Below are 17,406 nucleotides of genomic sequence, written 5' to 3'. Positions count from 1 at the left end.
AGTATTTCTTTCCATGAGTTTTTTAGGATAAAACGAAATAGAAAAAAATTGTCAAGCCAATGCCGATTTTGGAGAGTCTATTCTTGAATATAAAGTCATAAAGCACCACACGATGTCGCACGAGACCGTGGATTTAATGCAGAGCAAAATCTTAACTCCTCCTTCTGTCATATGAAAAAAAGAGAATCATTAAAACCCACGTTACCACACTCGCCGACGGCGTTTCAGAGTAAAGCGGAGCCTTTGCGACAACCGGGGACTATTTTTCCTGTGGATGTTAGATCAGATGCTTTGAGCTTTTCGGATGCATCAAAAATGTGTTCTCGACGACGAGAGGAATATGTGTGGATATGCATTGTTGTGCTTCTTTGTCTGTGGGACTGCTCTGCTTCGCATTTCTCCTACTCGGTTTCCGAGGAGGTGAACAAAGGCAGCGTGGTGGGCAATATCGCTAAGGATTTGAACATCAAAGTGCAGGACTTATATCAAAGGGATTTAAGTATCGTTTCGAGTTACAGTAAGAAATATTTTGACGTTAATTTGCAGACAGGAAACCTCGTTGTTCACGACAGAATAGACAGAGAAGAGCTTTGTCCGCACATGGCAAAATGCTTGTTAACAATACAAGCGGTTCTAAATAATCCAATGACAGCACATCGGATAGAAATTAACGTTGTAGATGTTAACGACAACTCTCCTGCTTTCATGGAATCTATCTTTTTCCTAAACATCTCTGAGTCGTCATTAACAGGGGAGCGGTATTTCCTGCCGGTTGCAGTCGATCCGGACATGGGAAGCAACTCCGTAAAGAGCTACAAGCTGAGTCAGAATGAACATTTCTCTCTTGACGTGCAGAGCGGTGGAGATCACGGTATGTCGGCCGAACTGGTGTTAAACACAGCCTTGGACCGGGAAAAGCAGTCCGTGATCTCCCTGGTCCTAACAGCTGTAGATGGAGGCAAACCTTCCAGATCAGGATCACTGCAAATAAATGTGAATGTAATTGATGTTAATGACAATGTTCCAGCATTCAGTAAATCACTTTATAAAGTGCGTGTTAAAGAGAACGCTGCTCCTGGAACGTTAGTACAGATTTTAAATGCCACAGATTTAGACGAAGGAATAAACAGTAAAATAAGATATTCCTTTATTAAAAGAGGGAATTTTGATCCATCAAAAATATTTGATCTCAATTCAGAAACGGGTGAAATAACAGTGAAAAGTAACATTGATTATGAAGAAACTCCAGCTTATGAAGTGAGAGTTCAAGCAAAAGATAGGGGAACATCTCCACGGAGTGCCCAAGCAAAGTTATTGATAGAGGTAATTGATGAGAATGACAATGCACCGGAAATATCTGTGACGCCATTGATGACTCCAGTAAAAGAGGACGCAGAGGTGGGGTCCATTGTTGCTTTTATGACAGTGAGTGATAAAGATGCTGGAAGTAATGGTGTAACTAAATGTACTATCGTTGGATCTGCACCTTTTAAACTCAAGTCCAACTACAAAAATGACTATTCTCTAGTTGTAGACGGACCTCTGGACAGAGAAAACATTTCTGTTTATAATGTCACCATTAGGGCTACAGATGAGGGGAACCCGCCTCTGTCAAGCATCCACGTTCTTACTGTTCAGGTTGCTGACGTGAATGACAACGCCCCCAAATTTATTGAGCCTGTCATTAATGTTTATGTTAAAGAAAACAGCCCAGTGGGTTCAATAATTTCTAAAATAAAAGCTGTTGATCCTGATCTGGAAAATAACGCAAACATTTATTACAAATTACAAGAAAGTTCTCAAAGGAATGTTCTGACATCATCCATTATAAATGTTAATTCAAAAACAGGAGAGATAACCAGCCTTCAGTCTTTTGACTATGAGAAGTTGAAAACATTCCAGTTCAAAGTTCAGGCCACAGACTCTGGTGTTCCTCCGCTCAGCAGCAACGTGACTGTGAACGTTTTTGTTCTGGATGAAAATGACAACAGTCCCTCCATTCTTGCTCCTTACTCTGAGCACGGCTCCGTTAACAGCGAGAACATCCCATATTCTGCTGAAGCAGGATACTTTGTTGCAAAGATCAGGGCTGTGGACCCAGACTCTGGATACAATGCGCTGCTTTCTTATCACCTGTCTGAGCCCAAAGGAAACAACCTGTTCAGGATTGGAACCAGCAGCGGGGAGATCAGGACTAAGAGGAGAATGAGCGACAATGACCTGAAAAGTCACCCTTTGCTGGTGCTGGTTTCTGATAACGGAGAACCTTCTCTGTCAGCTACTGTGTCTATTGAGGTGGTGGTGCTGGAAAGCACCGCGGACATGCAGACTCCGTTCAGACACGTGCCTCTAAAGGAGGACAGCTTCTCGGATTTGAACCTGTACCTGCTGATCGCCATAGTGTCGGTGTCCGTCATCTTTCTGCTGAGTCTCATCAGTCTGATGGCTGTCAGATGCCACAGGACAGACGGAAGTTTCAGCAGATACAGCGCTCCAATGATCACCACCCACCCTGACGGGAGCTGGTCTTACTCGAAAGCTACTCAGCAGTACGACGTGTGTTTCAGTTCAGACACACTCAAGAGTGACGTGGTGGTTTTCCCCGCACCGTTTCCTCCTGTAGATGCAGAACTGATCAGTATAAACGGAGCAGACACTTTTACCAGAACTCAGACTTTACCCAATTCAGAGAAGGTAAGATGATCTCTTTGCGTAATATCCAGAAGTGAATGAAAGAATTATTTTTAACAGGGTAGATTTTGATTTCCAATAGTCTGGAAAAAAAAAAAAAAAAAAAAAAAAAAAAAAAACAATAGCAAAAAAACTCTGTTCTCAGACGCACTCTTTTAGTCATTTAATGCGCTGGCCTTGGTGCTGATACATTTAAACATGTTTGACTTGGTTATATATCATCTTGTGTTTTGCGGGTTTTTTTCAATGTTTAAATTAACAATTCATGACCAAACAGGTGTTTTTTTTTTGATTGAACACAAAGCTAATATGTAACTTTTTGTGCAAATTTTACATTTTTGATATTAATTATATTTGATCTTCAATGCTTATAATTATATTTTTGTTCTTAAATTGACACCAATCTTGAAGTATTTGGGCATATTTAGGTTTTCAGGTGATCCAACAAAACCCTACAAAAAAGCAAATTTGTTTATTGCTTGTGTCTGACCAGGCATGAAAATGGTGGTTTTGAGTGGAGATTTTTTATCTTTGTTTGTTGTTATGTTTATGTTTTTACTTATAATTTTTTATCAATGTCCATAAATCAAATGAACAAACGTCTTACTCTATTGCTTGAGGCCATTTAATTTAACAAGCCTTTGCTGTTCTTAGATTCCCCAAGTAAAAAAAAAAAGTAAGAATGATTTAACCTTATCAAATCTTATTGTTTTGATGCTACAATGCTATATCTTATTGTTTTGCCCGGCTTCGCTTTATCAGCATTCGTGCTTTATTTGACCGACCTTGTTTTGAAATATAATTATTTGGACAAGTAGTAAACTGACAGGAATTGTGCTTAAAACTTTTTTTTTTGACGGCTGTTCCTTTTGTCTACCGCATGATGTCGCTTCAGACCGTGAGTACGATTCTACGGAGCCCCTAAGGGGCCATTGATAAAAAAAAAAAAAATGGAGGAAAAAAAATTTTTTTGGAAGTAAAAAAAAATTTTTTTGAAGTAAAAAAATTTTTTTTGAAGTAAAAAAAAATAAATAAAAATAACTGGTGCGCACCAGTTAGTTTCAGGTGCGCACCAGTTAGTTTCAGGTGCGCACCAGTTAGTTTCAGGTGCGCACCAGTTAGTTTCAGGTGCGCACCAGTTAGTATCAGGTGCGCACCAGTTAGTTTCAGGTGCGCACCAGTTAGTTTCAGGTGCGCACCAGTTAGTTTCAGGTGCGCACCAGTTAGTTTCAGGTGCGCACCAGTTAGTTTCAGGTGCGCACCAGTTAGTTTCAGGTGCGCACCAGTTAGTATCAGAAGATATCAGATGGTTGACCTGCTTGCTTATTGTGCACCAAGTAGCTACAGTTGTCCAGAGAATGGCTGAAGTTGAGGATATGAACCTTGTAAACTTTCTGAAAAAAACAAATATTACTGACAATGTCATCAAAAAGATTTTGGAAGACAAGGTAAGCAACATTACTGCTGTTAATATTTGCAAGATTACATTGCATTTGCATGTCTATGAGCAGGGCTGATAGACCCTTAGCTTCGTGTTTGCATGCATGTGAGGATGCTTTTGTACAGTGTGTGCAACAGAGGAGACTTCGGACCGCAGTCCGTTTCCCTGTTCAGCGTGAGCGGACTGCCGCCCGGACTCAGAAGAACCGTGTCTTCCGGGAGATTTGTAGGGTCAGACAGAAGACGGGCTTTGGGACAGGCGGAGGCGGATTTTGGGAGAACAGTCCTGACAAACAGTGCACACATTTCCCTGTGAATTTGTGTTACTCGTCGGGTCCAGACAAAATAAAGGCTGATGGTTATTCCAGTTTAATTTGATCCGCAGCTAAATCTGTTATTAGCACAGCTAATGTTGTCAGCACGTATGTATTAACCTAATCCTGACACGTGAAAATTTATTAGGCACCAAATTTCTGTACAATTAGTGATGTACAACTAATCTTTTAGTTGTATTTTTGTTGCACAACACACACATATTGAATTACAAAATTGTTTGTAAAATTTTATGTAAATTTTTCTTTAATTAGGATGTTTTTAACACTACTGGTAATCCTACCTCTGTTATTTTCCTTTTCCAGGCAATTTCTTTGTGAAAAGACGGAAGATGTGACCCTGATTTCTCAGTGCTTTACCCTTGAACTGCCATTCAACTATGGATAAACTGGACCTAATAAAGTTTTACTTTAACTTAGGCCTTGTCTATAAGGACATCCTTCGTATTTTAAGTAGAAAACATCAAATCATTCTCAGTTTGAGAACCTTAAAACGAGTTCTGAAAAATAATGGACTGTTTCGCCGAATCCACTTTGACAGTTTAGAGGAATCTGTTAAGTTCATAAGAGAGCAGCTCCAAGGTTCGGGTGCTTTGCATGGCTACAGATGGATGCACAGTAAGTGCAAAGAAAATGGTTTGCACACCAGGAAAGAGGATGTTCGTCTGATTCTTTCAACTCTCGACCCCGAGGGCACAGAAGCACGAAGAAGTAGAAGACTGCATAGACGAGCGTATTTTGCCAGGGGGCCAAACTTTGTATGGCATGTTGACTCATACGACAAACTGAAACCCTTTGGTATATGCATCAATGGAGCCATTGATGGATTTTCAAGGAGGATCCTATGGCTGAATGCATACTTTACCAGCAGTGACCCCAAAGTTATTGGAGGTTATTTCCTTGAGACCATAAAGGAGTTGGATGGATGTGCTCGGATCCTGAGAACCGATATGGGGACAGAAAACACCTCCATTCGAGATATGCAATGTTATCTTCGTCGCAACAATGATGATGCTCATGCTGGTGAAAGAAGTTTTATTTGGGGAAGAAGCACAACTAATCAGAGAATAGAAAGTTGGTGGGGCTTTCTCCGCAAAGAGTGTGTGGACTTTTGGCTGGACCACTTTCACAGACTAAAAGATGAAGGGTATTTTGTTGGTGACTTTTTGGACAAGAACCTCATGTTGTTCTGTTTTCTTGGACTGATACAGGTAGGTGGGGAAAATTGACTTAATCATATTCTTGTATGTCTACACAGCTTTCCATTTAAATCTGAAAGTGGCAAAAAGCTACAGCAGAAAGGGGCAACATAGGGTTAGATCTCAAAAATTTTACTTGCATTGTATTAAAAAGGTAAACAAATAGGCCCTTATAGTAATTAAGACTTATGTAACTGCATTTTTATGACTTGTTGATTAATGAATTCCAGCATTTAGATTTTTTTTGTCACTTCTGCAGGATGAGTTGGACTCCACTAAAGAAACATGGAACAGCCATGTGATTCGTCCATCTAGTAATGAACATGTTCCTCATGGGCGTCCTGATGCAATGTTCTTGATTCCTGAACTTTATGAGACTGAGGATTATTTGTGCCAAGTGTCAGAGGAAGATCTGGCCAGGTGTGAAGATGACTGTATCCACCGCAGCAACATTGCTTGTGATGATGATGTGTTCACCCTCTGTACCCACATTATGGCAGAAAACAGTCTAAATGTTCCTGTTGACGCATACATGGGCATTGACCTCTATCTCTTTTTACGAGGAGAATTGATCGCACTTTTAAACCCTAATAGGTAATGGCAATGGATTACAGCATTTCTCCAGTGGATGATGCTGACATACAACTGTGTCATGCAAACTACACATTTAGACCAACAGTGCCATGTGACACAGACATTTACGACTTGTGCAGCATTCTGATGGCTGAATCAGATTTGCATTTTCAAATGATGTTCATCAAGCTTTGAAATTGTACTTGCACTTGAGGAATGTGATCACATCCTCCGTGATCTCTGATGGCCAGATGTGAAACATTTAAGCAATGCATTACAGAATTGTTCAGAAGTTCTGCACGTTTTATGACCAAACATGTATTGTTAGCCTTAATGCTGAAATGTTTTTATTTTATTTTATAATGCATTTGAACCTGAACAGTTAAATTACAGGTATTTTTAAAAATCTTTTATGTATTTTCCCTAACAAAAAAGTAAAATCATATTGAATGCCTTTGTTATTAATATGCCTGCAATTTCAATTTATTTAAAAACGTAATTAAACTTAAAAAGTCACTTGGAAGGTCTTATTTTGTGCAGAATCTTTCATTTCAGAAATATGTTCTGAGACATGAGCCAAGAATAATTTAAAAAAATAGTTATTGTTTAGATTATTTGTATTCGAGGATTATTATAAATGCACAAGCTCTTCTAAATAATTTTCCATGCAAAGTTTTCATCGATTTTTAGTTAGTTTAAACAGAAGTCACAAGCCACTTATGAGCCTCAAATGTAGTTTTATTGTAACAAAAACACTAGAAAACCTAGGGGAGAGCTCAGAGGGTATTTAACATTGTTTTCCAACTGTACTTTTCCATTAATCTCTTTCCATTACAAAATCTGTAATAAAAAATAATAAAGTACCACAATCTCATACCTGTGAGAGGGCTAAAACAAAAGAACAGATCTTGAATTTAAGAACATCCAAGTTCTACCTTTTATGGCTTTAGAACAGTTTTAAATTGAATGACCACAAAATAGGAGTGGAATTAACTAGCAAAAACATTAACTTAGCTCTTTAACATGTGTGTTGTTGTTTTTTTACACAGTTTATCATGGAATGATCATCCAAACAATAAATGATTTTTTTTTAGTTATGGCAAGAAAAGTATTAGAGAAAACAGCTGTATCAATTACCCTTGCCGCCACTTTTTTGAACATACCGTCTCTCCTCGGATGAACATATGCCTGTTATTGATTGGCCGCCTGCCTGACTCTAATTTAACTTTGTGGACTTTTAGCTGAGCTAATAAACCTGCTGCATTTGGATCCAGTCGTCTTGCCTGTTCTTGTGACTGAATACTTCGCCACTGTCACAAGATCAGGCAGACGGCTGTATCCAAATGCAGCAGGTTTATTAGCTCAGCTGAAAGTCCACAAACCTAAATTACTTTAATCAGTCAGCCAATCAATAAAAGGCATAAGTTCATCCGAGGAGAGACGGTATGTTCAAAATAGTGGCGGCAAGGGTCCAGGCAGGCAACCAGAGTCTGGGTCAGAAGACAGAAAATCAGGTCCAGATACAAGATATGATAAGGAAGACAGTGTGGCACAAACAATACTTTGTGGTAAGTTCAGTACAGAGCTCAAGTATGCTGTGGCTGAGTGAATGAAAGTAAGGTGTGCACTATACAGGAATTGTGGTTAGAACTCCTGAGATGGTTCCAGCTGGTGACCAGAGGGGGAGACGGAGCTCTAAATTCGGACATTTACACCAAATTCAGACTGATAAAAAAATAAAATGTTGAAGTAAATACAACAAATAGTTCTTGAGTTTACTGCTAAATTTTTAGAAAGGAATTGGTGCCATAAGCAAAAGCCCAAAAACTAAAGAGACAGGAAAAAGACAGGAAAAAAAAGCACTGATTCACTGGTCTATTACAGAATATCCATTGTGTAGCAGTCACCTGACAGAGTGTTGTCCAGCTCTGCTCGAAACTCTGGGTATGAACTATATGTACATGGTAATTCAAGGACGGCACCGCAGGTGTGCGCCACTAATCTTCGACTTAAACCAGACAGCCTATTAAAGGTTACTTCGATTTTGTCCTGGCAAAGAACTGTGGACCCTGTGCAGAAGCGCAAGAATTTCTCCAGTTTTTTTTGTTCAGCACTTCTCACATACCTTACCAGATGGTTAAAGGCTGACTGCTGCTGTGGATCAAGGTTTTCAACTGTTGGCTTTATTGTTTGGGCCACTTTTTTGTTTGTTGGCTTTTTAGACTCATAAAGGTTCATGATGTCTTTTTCAGTCAGAGGTGGAACCACATTGTGGATGATGGAGTGGAAACAGTCTATTATAAACTTTGGCTCTTGAAGCAATACTTTATGTGCCATTGTTAAAAGAGAGGCCCGTAAATGGTCTCCTGAGGGCAGACAGTGTGAGCCCATTCTAGAAAAAAGATCCAGCAGGTCTTCTTCAACAGTTTCATCCATGTTGTTTTGGAGAGCTTTCTCAACTGCCATTCGCTCAGGCCCTGAAATAAATGTATTAAAGGACATCATCAAACGTTCCTCATCTACTGAACTGACTCCTTGACAGAAAGCAAGAACAAAAGCTGGTGACAGCTGGATTGGTATGATGCCATGGTCCAGATATCCTTTCAACCAAACTCTTCCAACAGCTTCCCAGTGCTCTTGCGTAAAGTCTGGTCGAAGTCTGGGAACTCGTTCCTCCTCCCCCTCACATTGTTCTAAGAAAAGCTCCCAGAAAGCAGAGTAGACTTCTCTGGATACACCGTCACTATCAAAACCTTTTTCATTGTTCAAATCCATCTTTAGCTTTGTATTAAGGACTTCTGGGTCCATAAAGACATCTATGAGATCCTGAACTACATTGATACGCCTAATTGAAACACAGCGGATGTCCATTACAGGTGGGGTTTGGAACACTTGATCGATATTTGATGATGCAGCTCCTTCACTCCACGTTGAATGCTTCCAAATTGGGGAAAAAAAGAATGAGTTATTAAAAATCAAATCATTATAAATGTATTTAACTTTTTTAGTAGTCCATTACAAATTTGAAGATATTAATCTACAGATTATAGTTAAAAATATGTAATAGAATTAGTTTTAAAAAAAAGATGACAAGTTATTAAAAAACAGTTCTAATGAATAGAAACAGCATTTCTTACCTGATTTGTGTCGAGAGTATCTGGATTCCAGGGAAGAGTGGAGTCAAGACTTGCTCCATCGTCGCCAGAGTGAGGTCCAAACTGTATTTCAAAGTCTTCAAGAGATGCATTGATAGCCTGGGCAAGATGAGGATTAGGCTCACCGACTAACTGTTCTGTCTCTTCATGAAAAGCTAGGATCGGGCAGTCATCTTCAACTTCCTGGTTGCTTGTGGGTAAATGTAAATTATTCCCATCATCATCATCTGGAGGAGGTGAATGGAGAATCTCTATGTAGTGCAACTCAGAGTGGGGTCTTGACTGCTTACTTGATTCTCCTCCCTGTTGATAATATTAAAATTATACTGTCATCTTAGTTTGTGAACATACATTTATTTCCATAAACATGCCACTTAATCTAAAGTAGAATGTTCATGTAGACAAGGGGTCGGCAACCTGGGGCTCCAGAGCCACATGCGGGTCTTTCATCCCTGTATTGCGGCTCTCTGTGGTTTCGTAAAATAACTATAATGTTCTAAGATTGTCGTGGTGCCTTTAACACCACTGGCATGTGCGAGCGGGCAGGAGGAAGAAAGCACCATAGAGGGCGTGTCTACAGCTGTGAATGCAGATTAGAGACCGTTATGGGATGGAATGTTCTTCTAAACAGACAGTGCATGTTGAATGACAAGTGAATAAAAACCTCATCATGCAAAACCTCTCCAGGTCATCTGTCGACCAGCTGATGTATGTTTGTGAGCAGGTTGGAACCACGCGAGTCTCTCGTCTTTGGAGCAGCTTCTCAGGGCTGACGGCTACGGTCAGCAAGCAGTAAACGGGAAGATTCATAAAAATAATTTTAAAAAACAGAACAAAGAACTGATGGGCTGAGTATTAGGTTAAAAAAAATCTATACATATAGACATTTTCTAACTACATTTATATGTGACTAATAACCTGCGTCACCACCACAACTCCCGCTGGTGTGTAATCGCAACAATGTCCAGACCCAGAAAGGACAACGATGGAGAACTTTGAGAGAATTGAAGTTCCTGAAGAAAACAGTTTAATGGCCCCTGGGCAGATATGTTTACCAGTGTGAGTAATATGTAAAGAGGAATTAGAAAACAAAGTCTAAAATGTGGCGAGACATCCCACAAAAAATATGCAGCTTTTGCCCAAAAACATCCTGGTCCAGATGAGAAAAAAAAGTTGTTTGTTGACAAAAATCTATTGGAGAAGCGGATTGACTGCTTAATATGTGCTAGTTTTGTGGACTCTTGGGAAATAGTTCTATTTGAACCCATTAAATGACAGAAGATTCAAAAAAGAACATCTCTTTAGAAACTCTAAAAACAAGGGAAATTATGCCATTCACTGGAACCACTGGGTTTTCCAAAGGATGTTGTGGCTCCCTGTGTTTTCATTTCTGTGGGAAACTGATCCAAATGGCTCTTTGAGTGGTAAAGGTTGCCGACCCCTGATGTAGACGTACATAGACAGACATTTTTAATTGTATTACATCATTGTAGGGAGCATTCAACTCAAAGCATTTACCCACTACCAAGAAACTTCAATGTAGTTAAATCTCAAGACATTTTCCTATGTAAAAACTAGGAAAAAAATAGCAAATTAGTTTCTCAACAAACTGCTAATGAGAAACTGTTTTAAAATTGATAGATATATCTTATTTGTTCCTATCTAGGGAGAGATTGCACAACATCTTCAGGTCTGGTCCAAATCATGGATCATGAGGTTCTGAAGGCATTTCTGTTGAGCTAGATGATGTGAATTAGAATTTTCTCTTTAGCACTTGTTTGACCCATGTCATCATGCAAACTACACGTCACTACAAAGGTTATTTTTTGTTAAATAGCTTTTGATGCATATGTTGGACTAAAGCATCAGAATAAAAACCTGACTCCACCCACGTTAAGCGGTCTCTTTGCAAATCAACTACTAATCACTGAACTCATAATAAGGCAAATGCATTAAATCAATAAAGGAAAATAAATTAAAACTTAAATTCAAAATTATAAAAGTCACAAAATTTTCATTTATTTTTTTCCATTTTCATGGAATGCACTTACGCTCTTGTACAAATGTGGTTTATATTTTTAAACACATGTACATTATTTGCTATAAACGCCTGTAGCTTGTACTTTTATACTTTGTGGGGTGTTTTTTTTGGTTGAAGCTATACTTTAAGAAAACACAAATGAAATATACAATATAAATTACAGACTGAGTTGATAAAATTACATCAATATGTGTTGGATCTTACTAGTCCATGATTTTTCTTTGTGAAGACACTGGGTGATGTATCAGAATCTGATGATTTGGGATCAAACTGATTGCCTCTTTCACTCTTCTTGGCGGATTTTCTGATGATGTGGCTTCTTGCAGCTTTTATCTGTTTTCTTCTGTTCTATAAAAGAAAAACAAAATTTTATGGACTTTTGATACATGTTAAAATTATTCAACATGTTTTATATGGTGTGCGTCTCAGCTAAGACTGTTTTAGCTTGATTTAGAATTATTCTGACGGTGCTAATATTTTTTATAAGTGAAAATAATGTGGCATCAAGTAGAGACTCCCCATGTGGTGGCCAGTGCCACCCTCAAAGATATGCTGGCCACCCCATGCATATTTGTAGCATATAGCATCTTTTGAATTGTTGTAACAGTTGTTGTTGTTGGCCAGAAAGTATGTATTTTATGAACACTAAGGCGCAGGCAGAGCTGCTGTTTCATGTTGATGTAATTTATAGAGGATGTTTTGTCGTTCATGAATCATGACATTGTCAGTAAAGATTGAGGGATGAGCAACAGGGTTATTTTAAAGTGTGTGAAGACGTATTTATTTGTATAAAGTAATGCTTCGAAATTTTAAATAAACTATGTCTATAAATAAACTATGAATAAACTAAAATTTCTTCTAAGTGAGAAAACGGCGCTGAAGTTGAGGACTAATAAAGGAATATTCTGCCGCATTTTTCACACTAGCATCACCAAGCACCTGATCAAAAACCAAAGGACCTGGACTGCTCAAACCTGGATTCTATGATATATTACTGTGAAAAATGCAGTGGACTATTCAAGTTTAGTGCTCTCGCGAATCGACAGAATGCTGGCAAAGGACATCAGAGAGGGAAGACTGGACTAAATTACTAAGTGCAATAAACAATAATATGTGCAATAATTCTATGTGCAATAATGCTTCTGTACAGATCGGGTCTCTGCAATATTCATTATCATATTTTACTGATATTTATATTTTTATACACCATGTAAATTTGTTGTCTAATTTTGACTTTTAACTTTATTCTATTTATTTTTATTTTCTTTATTATTTCTTCTTCAAATTTTTCTTTTGTCCTTTTTTAACTTATCCTGACATGAGAGATGCCAAAGAAAAATTCCGATGTACATGTGCAAACGGCAATAAAACTTGAATCTTGAATCGCAAGCCAACTTCCGCGTCGTAGTGAAAAGGACAACGAAACAAAAAATCTCAACACCGCTTAAATATCTGTAAAGTCTTTGCAATAGTTTGTATGTAAACCATTAGTAATCTACACTCTTGATATATCTGATTAATAATTCACAACAATATAATTTAAATACCAAAAATATAAATTCTTTCATACCTTTGCGGATCTGTCCTCAGAAGGTTCAGAAGGTTCGAAATCCGAAGATGTGTCCGAAAGAATGACATCTGTGGGAGAATCCTCTTTTTCCTTTTCTCGAGTGCACAAATAAATTCGCAGCATTTTTATTTTGGTCTGCTCATATAACTCATTTACTGTGCATCCAAGTGGAACCATCTTGTGGCTGAAATCACGAATGTCAAACTCGAAGTCACCCACTTCGCCTTTGGAAGAGTGTCCGTTTAAGAAAAACAAGTTCTTTCCTGTTTCCAGCAGCTCCTCCATAGTGACCGTCTTCTGGACACTCAAATGACGAGTTCCGCCTCCATGCCTTGTTCGGACCTGATGATAATTGCCGTCAGAAAAATGTAGCCATCCCATTTCAATCCGCCGAGTGTCTTTTGTTGCATGCTTGTTTCCAGCATGACGGCCTGCCATGTTGCCAGTGCAGGTTTGGTTTCGGTTTCGGTTTCCCTGAATTTTGTCTCTTACTCGCTGCATGAGCGATGACTTTGATCCTGGCCTTTCCAGCGCGGCGCTTCTTTGCTGACAGAACGCTTTAATGGCTAGCCGATCTCCATATCTTTCAATATATTTGGTTAAGTCCTGGTCAGTCATGACGTTTATCACATTAATGTCGATCTAAAACAACCCCCCCCCCGACACACACATACCAACACACACACACACACAAACAATAAAAAATGGTAAGCACACAGCATGTGCGAGAAAGAGACGTGAGCATCTGAAATTATCATATTGCAAATATTAACAGCAGTAATGTTGCTTACCTTGTCTTCCACAATCTTTTTGATGACATTGTCAGTAATATTTCGTGTTTTCATAAAGTTTACAAGGTCCATATCCTCAACTTCAGCCATTCTCTAGACAACTGTAGCTACTTGGTGCACAATGCGCAAGCAAGTCAACCATGTGATATCTTCTGAAACTAACTGGTGCGCACCTGAAACTAACTGGTGCGCACCTGAAACTAACTGGTGCGCACCTGAAACTAACTGGTGCGCACCTGAAACTAACTGGTGCGCACCTGAAACTAACTGGTGCGCACCTGAAACTAACTGGTGCGCACCTGAAAACTGAAACTAACTGGTGCGCACCTGAAACTAACTGGTGCGCACCTGAAACTAACTGGTGCGCCCCTGAAACTAACTGGTGCGCACCAGTTAGTTTTTTTTTTTTTTTTTTTTACTTCTAAAAATTTTTTTTTACTTCTAAAAATTTTTTTTTACTTCTAAAAAAAATTTTTTTCCTCCATTTTTTTTTTTTAATCAATGGCCCTTTAGGGGCTCCGTACGATTCTGATAGCATTTTTCCCTTTTTTTCTTTCCGTCTGCAACTCCTCCTTCAAGCACATGAGTCGACTTTTGTTTTACCAATCACTCGGAGATACGATGAAGACAGAGAACGACGGCATAGGCATTTGTGGAAGGGAATAATCTAAAACTCTGCGGTGGATTTAATTGTTTCGGCAAGGCAATGATGTCTTTGCGAGGACATGAAGGATGCGTGTGGATACGTTTCGCTGTTGTGCTTTGTCTGTGGGACGGCTCTGCATCTCAGCTATCCTATTCTATTTCTGAGGAGGTGAACAAAGGCACCGTGGTTGGGAACATTGGGAAGGATTTGAATCTCAAAGTACAAGAACTGGAGAGTCGGGATCTTCGCATTATTTCGAGTTACAAAAAGAAATACTTAGACATAAATTTACGGACAGGAAACCTTTTTGTTAATGAGAGGATAGATCGGGAAGAGCTCTGCGCGCTTGAGGTAAAATGTTCTTTGAAAATACAAGCTGGCTTAAATCATCCAATGGATGCGCACCGCATTGAGGTAAACATTCAAGATATAAACGACAATTCGCCTTCCTTTGTGGAACAATTGCATGTGTTAAACATTTCAGAAAATCTGTCTCCGGGGGAGCGGTATCCTCTCCCTATAGCAGTAGATCCAGACATGGGAAGTAACGCAGTGAAAAGCTACAAGCTCAGTCCGAATGAACATTTTTCTCTGGATGTGCAAAGCGGAGGAGAAAATGGAGTGTCGGCTGAGCTGGTGCTGAAGAAGGCTTTGGACAGAGAAAAAGAGCCAGTCATTACGCTCATGTTGACCGCTGTAGACGGAGGGAAACCACCAAGATCAGGGTCTCTGGCTTTAACTGTCAATGTTGTCGATGTGAACGATAATACTCCCGTTTTCAGTCGCTCACTTTATAAAGCACGTATCAAGGAAAACGCTAAGCCTGGAACGTTAGTTGTAAAGTTAAATGCCACAGATTTGGATGCAGGAACACATGGAAAAATTCGTTACTTTCTAGTCAAAACTGGAAACATTGATCCATCCAAAATGTTTGATTTGAATTCTGAAACGGGTGAAATAACAGTAAAAGGCGAAATAGATCATGAAGAGACACGTGCTTTTGAGGTTAGAGTTCAAGCAAAGGATCAGGGTGCATCTCCCCGAAGCGCACATGCGAAGTTACTGATAGAGATAATTGATGAGAATGACAACGCACCGGAAATATCTGTGACGTCACTGATGACACCAATAAAGGAAGATTCAGAACGGGAAACAGTTGTTGCTTTCATAACAGTGAGTGATAAAGATGCTGGAAGTAATGGTGTAACTAAATGTACTATCGTTGGATCTGCACCTTTTAAACTCAAGTCCAACTACAAAAATGACTATTCTCTAGTTGTAGACGGACCCCTGGACAGAGAAAACATTTCTGTTTATAATGTCACCATTAAAGCTACAGATGAGGGGAACCCGCCTCTGTCCAGCATCCACGTTCTTACTGTTCAGGTTGCTGACGTGAATGACAACGCCCCCAAATTTACTGAGCCTGTCATTAATGTTTATGTTAAAGAAAACAGCCCAGTGGGTTCAATTATTTCTAAAATAAAAGCTGTTGATCCTGATCTGGAAAATAACGCAAATATTTATTACAAATTACGAGAAACTTCTCAAGGAAATGTTCTGACATCATCCCTTATAAATGTTAATTCAGAAACAGGAGAGATAACCAGCCTTCAGTCTTTTGACTATGAGAAGTTGAAAACATTCCAGTTCAAAGTTCAGGCCACAGACTCTGGGGTTCCTCCGCTCAGCAGCAACGTGACTGTGAACGTTTTTGTTCTGGATGAAAATGACAACAGTCCCTCCATTCTTGCTCCTTACTCTGAGCACGGCTCCGTTAACAGCGAGAACATCCCATATTCTGCTGAAGCGGGATACTTTGTGGCAAAGATCAGGGCTGTGGACGCAGACTCTGGATACAATGCACTGCTTTCTTATCACCTGTCTGAGCCCAAAGGAAACAACCTGTTCAGGATTGGAACCAGCAGCGGGGAGATCAGGACTAAGAGGAGAATGAGCGACAATGACCTGAAAAGTCACCCCTTGCTGGTGCTGGTTTCTGATAACGGAGAACCTTCTCTGTCAGCTACTGTGTCTATTGAGGTGGTGGTGCTGGAAAGCACCGCTGACATGCAGACTCCGTTCAGACACGTGCCTCTAAAGGAGGACAGCTTCTCGGATTTGAACCTGTACCTGCTGATCGCCATAGTGTCGGTGTCCGTCATCTTTCTGCTGAGTCTCATCAGTCTGATGGCTGTCAGATGCCACAGGACAGACGGAAGTTTCAGCAGATACAGCGCTCCAATGATCACCACCCACCCTGATGGGAGCTGGTCTTACTCGAAAGCTACTCAGCAGTACGACGTGTGTTTCAGTTCGGACACTCTCAAGAGTGACGTGGTGGTTTTCCCCACACCGTTTCCTCCTGTAGATGCAGAACTGATCAGTATAAACGGAGCAGACACTTTTACCAGAACTCAGACTTTACCCAACTCAGAGAAGGTAAGACATTTTTAAAGGATTTTTGTGTTAAAACAGTGCGTAAAAAGCTTGTTTTTCGTGCTGATAATCCTTTGTCAGATATACGCACAATTTGACAGTATGATGAAAAAAATCAAGAATGAAAGGATTGATTCTTAGAGAAGGCGAGTTGGTCACTCAGTGATTTTTGAAGTTAGCATCTATGTAAATGTTATACACTTTGAATGAAGTACTGTAGATTATCATGTTTCTAGTAAATAATGTGCTTTTTTAAGAATTCTTTCCGATTTCAATTTCCTCAACAATAAATACATGTAAAATTTAATGAGAGGAACTTTTGTTTTGGCAGTATTTTATTGTGTTTTATTTAAAAACGTTTTGTCCTTCCTTCGTTTCATTTGTTTGCTTCATAAGACTTGTTAATAGTGTAGCTATATTTTCTTAGTATTTAGATTTATTTTCCTTTTTTAAATAAACATCAGTCATTTAAAATTTGTTTAGTTCCATTTTTTCTTTACTAAAGGCGTTTTCATATATTCATCATAAC

At 39.3% G+C, this 17,406-nt stretch overlaps 3 protein-coding genes across 6 annotated transcripts in view; 2 read left to right on the top strand and 1 right to left on the bottom strand.

Annotated features, from left to right (window-relative positions):
- LOC101161365 (protocadherin alpha-C2) overlaps nucleotides 1–17,406 on the top strand; it is an 88,116-nt gene that overhangs the window by 34,940 nt on the left and 35,770 nt on the right. The window lies entirely within an intron of this gene.
- LOC111948006 lies at nucleotides 7,541–14,039 on the bottom strand. Of its 2 annotated transcripts, XM_023959175.1 has the most exons (4): nucleotides 13,002–14,039; nucleotides 11,636–11,779; nucleotides 9,373–9,693; nucleotides 7,541–9,172 (listed from the first exon to the last, which is right to left on the bottom strand). In XM_023959175.1, the coding sequence occupies exons 1-4, from the start codon at nucleotides 13,617–13,619 to the stop codon at nucleotides 8,114–8,116; spliced, it is 2,142 nt and encodes a 713-aa protein (XP_023814943.1). In that variant the 5' UTR covers nucleotides 13,620–14,039; the 3' UTR covers nucleotides 7,541–8,113. The 2 variants fall into 2 exon arrangements, with proteins under 2 accessions (XP_023814943.1, XP_023814944.1); XM_023959176.1 differs by lacking the exon at nucleotides 11,636–11,779.
- LOC105358129 (protocadherin alpha-5-like) lies at nucleotides 14,319–17,027 on the top strand. Its single transcript, XM_023959171.1, has one exon. It carries the CDS (start codon nucleotides 14,499–14,501, stop codon nucleotides 16,893–16,895), a length of 2,397 nt encoding a protein of 798 aa, XP_023814939.1. The 5' UTR covers nucleotides 14,319–14,498; the 3' UTR covers nucleotides 16,896–17,027.

This window comes from Oryzias latipes, chromosome 10 (genome assembly GCF_002234675.1).
Source record: "Oryzias latipes chromosome 10, ASM223467v1".
NCBI classification, from domain to species: domain Eukaryota; kingdom Metazoa; phylum Chordata; class Actinopteri; order Beloniformes; family Adrianichthyidae; genus Oryzias; species Oryzias latipes.
This window is presented reverse-complemented; position numbering and strand designations above follow the sequence as displayed.

What these genes read in the sequence shown, in the direction of transcription:
- LOC111948006 (XM_023959175.1), bottom strand. Translation starts at nt 13,619, where the DNA reads ATGACTGACCAGGACTTAACCAAATATATTGAAAGATATGGAGATCGG. An exon ending in CTGAGGACAGATCCGCAAAG is followed by an intron (nt 11,780 to 13,001) that starts GTATGAAAGAAT and finishes TTTCTTTTATAG; the next exon opens with AACAGAAGAAAACAGATAAA. An exon ending in CAAAGAAAAATCATGGACTA is followed by an intron (nt 9,694 to 11,635) that starts GTAAGATCCAAC and finishes TATTATCAACAG; the next exon opens with GGAGGAGAATCAAGTAAGCA.
- LOC105358129 (XM_023959171.1), top strand. Translation starts at nt 14,499, where the DNA reads ATGATGTCTTTGCGAGGACATGAAGGATGCGTGTGGATACGTTTCGCT.